Source organism: Austrofundulus limnaeus, unplaced genomic scaffold (genome assembly GCF_001266775.1).
Source record: "Austrofundulus limnaeus strain Quisiro unplaced genomic scaffold, Austrofundulus_limnaeus-1.0 Scaffold3, whole genome shotgun sequence".
Classification (NCBI taxonomy): domain Eukaryota; kingdom Metazoa; phylum Chordata; class Actinopteri; order Cyprinodontiformes; family Rivulidae; genus Austrofundulus; species Austrofundulus limnaeus.
In genome coordinates, this window is record NW_013952405.1 from 5,333,884 (window position 1) to 5,341,737 (window position 7,854).

The 7,854-nt window shown below is 39.9% G+C and overlaps 1 protein-coding gene across 1 annotated transcript in view; it reads right to left on the reverse strand.

Annotated features, from left to right (window-relative positions):
* Window positions 1-7,854, reverse strand: part of acvrl1 (activin A receptor like type 1) — a gene marked incomplete in the record, with an annotated part of 14,220 nt that overhangs the window by 2,719 nt on the left and 3,647 nt on the right. The window contains 7 exon segments of the mRNA XM_014018924.1: window positions 419-616; window positions 715-990; window positions 1,096-1,242; window positions 1,325-1,424; window positions 1,511-1,716; window positions 2,802-3,044; window positions 3,830-3,901. Of these exon segments, the coding sequence (XP_013874378.1) occupies window positions 419-616; window positions 715-990; window positions 1,096-1,242; window positions 1,325-1,424; window positions 1,511-1,716; window positions 2,802-3,044; window positions 3,830-3,899 (1,240 nt within the window).

The window sequence follows — 7,854 nt, forward strand, 5'->3', positions numbered from 1 at the left end:
TGTGTGTGTGTGTGTGTGTGTGTGTGTGTGTGTGTGTGTGTGTGTGTGTGTGTGTGTGTGTGTGTACATTCGCCTGTCCAAGTTTGTGTGCTAGCTTCAGTGACTTGTGCAAATGGACATCTGGATCATGTAGAAGCGAGTGCTGACACTAGATAAGGCTGTTTATAATTACTGCAGTGCTAATCATGAAACAGGATAGCAGAGTCAGACACAGAGTAGGAAAACACTGAACTGATGAGAGACATGAGGCTAGCAGCTCTGAATGTGTGTTCTCTCSGAGAGAGGAGGACATGAGGGAGGAAACACCTTTCTAATATGAGATGTGAGGCGCTAACGCTTCAGCTTTAGCTTTGATTCAAAGCTAAAAACATAAACGCTGTTGGAATAGCTCTCAAACTGGCTGCAAAAGTCTCCTCACCGTTGACATTTGTCCTGCGGGCGATTTCCCAGAAGACCAGGCCAAGAGCCCAGATGTCTGTTTGCTTATAAGACTCAAAAATGTCCACACGGATTGTCTCATCCAGCACCTCAGGAGCCATGTAGCGCTTGGTCCCTACACGAGGATTGTTGCCAACGTCCAGGTAGTCATGAGACTGAGAGTGGATCACAGCCAAACCTGAGGAAATCATGCATTTAGATGGGTTTGATGGAACTACACACAGCAGACGTTTGGACGCACATGACTGTGTTGTCTTCATTAGGAGTCACTTTTACCTAGATCAGCGATGCAGCACTGCCCGTTTCGCTTCACCAGGATGTTTCTGCTTTTCAGGTCCCKGTGGGCTATTGCCGGTTTCTCCTGKGAGCTGACGATCTCAGTGTGGAGGTGGACCAGGCCGCAGGCCACAGACAGACACATCCTCAGGCAGCCCTCTGGCTCCATGCTGCTGTACTGCAGGAAATCGTAGAGGGAACCCAGCTCGTGAAAGTGAGTGACGAGCCACAACTGGGTACTGGAATTCTTGGACGTCATGTCCGAGGCAATGAAACCTAAAACCAGGAATAATGGAGGCAGTTTAGTGGTTTGCTTTGTTTAAACTTACACCTGTTCACAGAGACAGAATCGTAATTTGTCTCAGTCGTTAGCTCCCATACCCAGGATGTTTTCATGACACAGCTGCACAGTATTGTAGATCTCGGTCTCCCTGAACCACGACTGCTCGTCCCTGGAGGAGAATATCTTGACAGCTACACTCTCCCCCATCCACGTCCCCCTCCACACCTCACCATACCTGCCTTTACCTGGAAGCAGAGCGGCGCAGTGACACATCTGCAAGACCTAAATAACTGCAACTTTACAAGAGCTGCAAGAAAGAAGACGGACCGACACACTCGACAAGTGTGATTTGTCGAGCCATGGTTCTTTGGACCAGATATGGAAGTCCTGTTCCGCTCCCTGATGTGCAAAACTCATCAAAAATATCCTGGATAAAAGAGAAACAGACACAAACAGATAAATTAACCCCTTTAATGTTGTTCAGCCTCAGGACAAACATCTGACGTCTCTTACGCCATATGTGGGGTCGTCTCCGTTGGGGACTTTGATCATAGCACCGTGGGCCTCAGGGTCTTTCAGCTTGCAGGCTACTCGTCGGAAGCGCAGAAACAGCACAAAGATGCAGACACTCAAGGTCGTGAATAAGAGCAGCAAGGACACGGCGACCCACAGCGATGACTGTGGGAATTCTGGAGGGGCTGTTGTTGTTGGCTCTCCATCTGGATAAACACAAACACAAACCTTCCGTCACGTCCATGCACATATTTTTTTTGCCTTTATTTCTCAAAGAAGATAAGGAATACTCATCACAGATGTTAAGTTACTACACTGTATGTTGCTTTAATAAACACATATACTGTATAAACATTTTTAAAATGGCAGTTTTATTACATTTGGGTAAGTGTGCAGCGCTATGTCGCCCTCTGGTGGTGTCAACAAAAAAATTGTGGCCCCTTCCATCATTTAAGTTGCCCATCCCTGTAGTAAATTAACCATGAAAGGTAAGACACTTTGTGGGATATATATTTTTTAATTTACTGTTATTTAACCAGGCAAGTCCCATTGAGATCTCAGATCTCTTTTTCAAGGGCAGCCTGGGCCTGAAGGCAACCAATTGTACATGTATTTGGGGTGGGGGAAACCGGAGTACCTGGAGAAAACCCACGCAAGCACAGGGAGAACACGCAAACTCCGCACAGAAAGACCCCAGGTCTGAACCGAGGATCGAACCCAGGACCTTCTTGCTGTGAGACGTCGGTGCTAACCACTGTGCCGTCGTGCTACCAAAAATTTAKATTTAATTGTGACTCACTGGATTTAAAAAAATAACTAATACTTTTGTTTACCTAAACTTGTATTAGGTATTTTTGCAGAACGCCTGGTTCTGATAATTTAAAACCAAATAATGTGTTTGCAGAACTGCACCCTTCTCAGCAACCTGCTGCAAATGTAATAAAAATGTTTCATTTTCTAGTGGTTTACAGAAGAATGCCACACTGTATGGCTAGAAGTTAAATTAGTTAGGAAGTTTCCTTGTAGTTATAAAATAAGTATTATTTCTAGGATATTTTTAGTCAAAGGTACAAAGAGCCTCAGGTGGCCCGAGCCACAAGTTACAGAACAGTGTATTTGCACKAAATGACCACAAGGGGGAAGCAGTTGCTGTTTAAGAAGAAACTACCAGTCCAAAATGCAAAATGCGGCAAAAATTTCCTGAGAAGATTCAAACTGAACATTGGTTCCTCAGATATGATAGATGTGATGTTCAAATACAGAAGAACTATGTTTTATTTTGGATACTGACTAATATTTGGAGGTGGTGTGACGAAGGCGTTGCACTTGGTCTCTTTGCAGCAGTGAGCGAAAATGCCTTTCATGGATGAGCACTGCTCCCTGTAAATCTCTTTGGGGAAACATCCCCATTCCTCACTGCCCTGAACCCAGGTGTAGAAACAGTAGTCTCCTCGGCACGTTCCGTTGCTGCATATGCCTTTGTTGTTCTTGCAGGTGCACAGCAGCTTCTCATCTTCTGGCTCGTCAAGGCTGTCTGAGGCAGAGAAACGAAAGAAAACGACAGTATTACACAGACGTGACAACAAAACAAACAAGCACAATAATTGTTTTTAAATGGAAAATACTCAGTGAAAGACAAGAAAGCTTCATGCTTAAAACTCTGAGACTTCCCTTACTCCAAGAAAATGTTAATTATCGAAAATAACAGACCAGAGTTGAGTTCGGGGAAACCACCGGTTGTAACAGTAAGAAAACATGTTAACCTCATTTCCTTTCCAYCACAAGACACAGCATCAACAACCARACCCTGTGGTTCACCAGGAGYGGTAATTTTGGTTTAAAATGACAAACTGCACACTTTGAGTGGGAAAACAGAAAGTAAACTTCAAGTTTTTACATTAAATTTGAAGATGTTTAAGCTTCACTTTGGATTAGAAATACAATGATTTSATGTTCAAAGTGTGCCTTAAATGTAATTATGAGTTTTTCTATGAGACATGAGMATACATTATCTGCAGCGATAGCAGGTTATTGTTCAAAAAAAGTGTCAGGAGCATAATTCAAAAGACATTTAACATTGTTAAAAGCACCACAGGCAGAGTGGATAAAGATCAACCAATTAAACTGCTTTTAGAAAATCTTAACCTGCCACTCATTTACTTGGACTAATCCTTCTCACGTCAGACAGGCAGTAAACAACAAGCTTGTCTGAACTTGCTGCTTGTGTTTAGAAGTAGGAATAAAGAGTCCAAAGAACTACCAAACTGAGTCAGATTTAAAAGAGAAAAAGGTAAAGCTTCTTGTAAAACATGAACTCACCTGCATGAACGGCAGAAGTCCAGAGAAAAACTCCTGCAAACACAACAGTGAGCAGAGCGGAGCTTCCCATGTCTGAAACAAAACGCAAAGCATGGGGAAAAAAGGTTAAAAGAATTCCTGTTGTTTTACATTCAGAACAGTCAAAATCATTTGAAATTGAAATATTAAGAGAAAAAAAAGCTTCTTATCCCGAATACATATGGTACTTTAATAGCTGTGTCCATGAGGAGTTGAAAAAGAGTCTGAGCTAGGCCTCTGAGGATGCTGTGAGGTCAAAAACAACAGACGGAGGGTCCAGCCTGTCTGCCTGGGTTTTAATTGCATTGGTGGGAAAAAAAGGGGGCTTAGGGGGAAACAAGTATGTCTGTGTGTGTGTGTGTGTGTGTGTGTGTGTGTGTGTGTGTGTGTGTGTGTGTGTGGCTGTGCTGCCCGGGCTCCAGGCCTGACGGCTCCATTACTGTCCTGCTCGCAGAGTAAATATTGATGGCTGTGCTTCCTGCCATTGAGTGGCCCCACCCGGCTGGCCGGCGAGACTCAGGCTCGGCTCATTGTTTAAAGCTGCAGCTAGTCTGAATCGTCCAATCTGAGCCAGTTTAGAACGTCACATTTACTTGAAATATGAATTAAAATGAGAATAAAGCAGCTGAAGATGACAGAAGCTGAGGAAATTGAATGTTAATTGTCTGAACAAATTACACCGGGCTGATCACACCAGTCCAAATACTGTGGGTTTGAATATATTTCATATTGTTGGAAAAATACAGTTAAACTATGGGGTGCCATTTGTAAAGTTACACCGTCAAAAATTACCACCAATATTTTTGTTTTATTTAGACTTTTATAAGAAAAAAAGAACAGATTTATTTTTCAAAGTCAGTTTTTCACCATATGATTCATACATTTACAAATGTCATAGTTCAAAATTAAATACAAACTAAATATTTAACTTGCAACTTAAATATTTAGTTAAAAAGCTAAATATTTAGCTCAAAACTAAATATTTAAACCATAAGTTAAATATTTAGCTTGTTAACTAAATATTAAATTTTTTAAGTTAAATATTTAGTTTATAAACTATGATATTTGTAAATGTATGAACTAAACGGTAAAAAACTGACTTTCAAAAATAAATCTGTTCTTTTTTTCTTATAAAAGCTAAATAAAACATAAATATTGGTGGTAATCTTTGACTGTGTAACTTTACAAACGGCACCCCATATTAAACTGGCTTTTAATGATGAAAATAATTAATGTGAAGCAACATAATCTCTGTTTCATCAATCTCTTCTGTCAACACTAACTGTCAAATAAAGGTGAAGTCCTGTTCTGATCAGTGATGTTTCATTGGACTTTTGTTCTGAAATGTCACACTTGGCTTTAGAAGCTGTTTCCTCACAGGCTCAGGAATGACAGGTATTTAACAAAGGTTATTAAAAGTTCATGGGTAACGTTAAGAAGAGATCATAAGTGATAGGAAAGCGCGCCATGATAATTTCATAAAAATGCCATTTTACTGTTTGAGTTTTGCTCTCTCATAAAAACACACGAAACATATCCGATACTCCAAACTTCTGCTGAACCAGTTGGCAGGAAAAAAACAAAATCGAGCATCTATTTCACCGTTTTCATGATTTTGGCCTGTTTGGGCAAAAATTGAACACTGAGCTGAATGTAGAGCATGACGAGCAGGAGTCAGAAGTTTCATTTAAGAAAAAAAAAAAAAAAGAAACTGTGGCTTAATTGACGAATTGACAGCACATTTCACTCTCAGACAAGCGTGGTTCAGAATCAAAGAAAAAGAAATGTAGATCATAATTCTTTAAGTCACTTTAAAATTTAAAATTAAATACCTGCCTGAATGTAGATTTTCACACCTCCAGCGCATCTAATCGWACATATTAAAAAAAGCCTGAAAATACTTTTTCTCCTCTCATCAAATTAAGCAACGTGTCTTTTCTTCCAGTAACTGAACTTCACACATCTGGCAGTGAAACCTGTAAACATCAGCACAAATCTTTGAATAGCCTCTTAGTTTTGATGCGCGTAGTTGCATCCTTTTGAGCATGAACTACAGGAAGCTACTGTACGCATTCGCTGTTTCACGTCACTGAACACATATACACATATTCATGGTGACATTTAAAGGCCGAGCTTTCTTTGAAGAAATGCACCCCCCCCCCCCGCCCACGTTTCATGCCAGTTTAAAACTAAATCGTCTCATGCTGAGGAGAGACAAAGTTATAGTTGTGCTGAGATCTCACAAGATACATTAGCACTCAAAGCACTGAGGATACCGCTACAAACTTTAGCTCAATATTCAATTCAAAAATACTTTATTGAACCCAGAGGGAAATTAGATGTAACTCATTTAACTAAAGTTATTGCAGATGGTGATGGCTGTGGGCAGGAAAGATCTTCTGTAGTGGTCGGTATTACAACAAAATTGAAGAATTGAAGAGGATGTTCTTGATTTTATGTAAAATCTGATATATCTATTTTTATACCTATATATCTAAATCTATCAATATCAGTAAAACCGACTGAATAGCCATTTCTGTCTTTAAGGTCACTTAGCTGTGGCAGCCATCTTGAATAGGGTTGACTCTAAAAGTTAAATCAGTTATAGATCTGCATCTATTGATTACTTTCTAATGATTTTATACGTCAAATGGTTCATGAGATACTTAGTAGACTAATGCACACAGGCAAAAACATTACTGCTTTTAGTGGCAGGCAATAAAAAGAATATCTTGACTCAATAAAGTCTAAATCCACCAGTAATCTGGTTGCAACATATTACAGAACCTATCTTTAGACACGCCTTCTGTCAGGTTCAGTGTAATGTTTGAAAACTCATTGTTCTAACATGAGCAGCCCATGCTTCCGGAGTGCATATTTCTGTGGTGGTAAATCTGTGTTGAGGTTAGCTCCACCCACAGAATGAACTCATCCTTCATAAACTTTATATCGTTACTTAAAAGCTGCTGTCATGTTAGAGAGAAGAAACCCTCCACCTCAGCACATGTGCAGCAGTCTTCGCCCCCGCTTGTCTCCACTCTGTCCAAAGCTACACTCACATGACCTTTGGGGATAAAACTCTGTGTCATCTCATCCTCTCATCTCCACTTGGGGAAGCAGATCTCTCATTCCATCTGGATGACTGTTATAGCAGTGGATTGTGGGGGGGGTTGGCGCAACACGATCGTTTTCATCCGCTCCCTTTGCTGGGCCTCATTATACTTAAAAAGAAAAAACTTTTTTACGAAAAAAAAATCTTAAAACTTAAATTAAGCTGTTTCGTTTTTAACGACTTATAATGAAAACCTAAAACTTGCAACTGAGCCACACAGCTTCATGTAAAAAAAAGAGATAAACCAGCTGTGCTTCAGTATTTTTCCTGCAAAATTTTTCTTGCATCACATTTGTAAGAAAAGCCAGTCTGAGAAAAGGAAATGACCACTTCTCTTCTGCAGAGCAGGTTTTGCTGCCAAGAAGGGGAAAACAATAAAAGGAAACAACAAGCACAAGTTTGAATAATGTGCACCTGCAGCAGTCACCTGGAAAGATGATCTGCAGTCCGAAAGGTTAAAAAGGGCAAAAGTTTCCTAATGTGTGTGGGTGTGTTTTCGAGCAAGATGGGTGGTAGAAGAAGAAAATAAAAGAGGAGGACTAAAGATACGGTCTAACTTATCTGGCAAATAAACAAATTCTTTGCATGTATTTTAACAGTAATAAATGTTTTTTAATACAATTTTTTAAGCCAAAAGGCAATGGTTAGTATAATATTTACATCCTATCACTGGCAAAATGTTAGAAACTGAAGTAAAACATAGCCCAAAGGAAATCAGCAGCCKTTTAAGGTCATTATGAACACATAGTGATGCAAAAAGCAGCATTTTCAATCATAAATAATGTCTGAAACAAACATACCAACTAATAATTTTGTAATCCCCTTTGCAAAACAACATTGCTAACATGCTAAAATGTGTAGCCTCCATATTTACTTCTGCTATATATATATATAT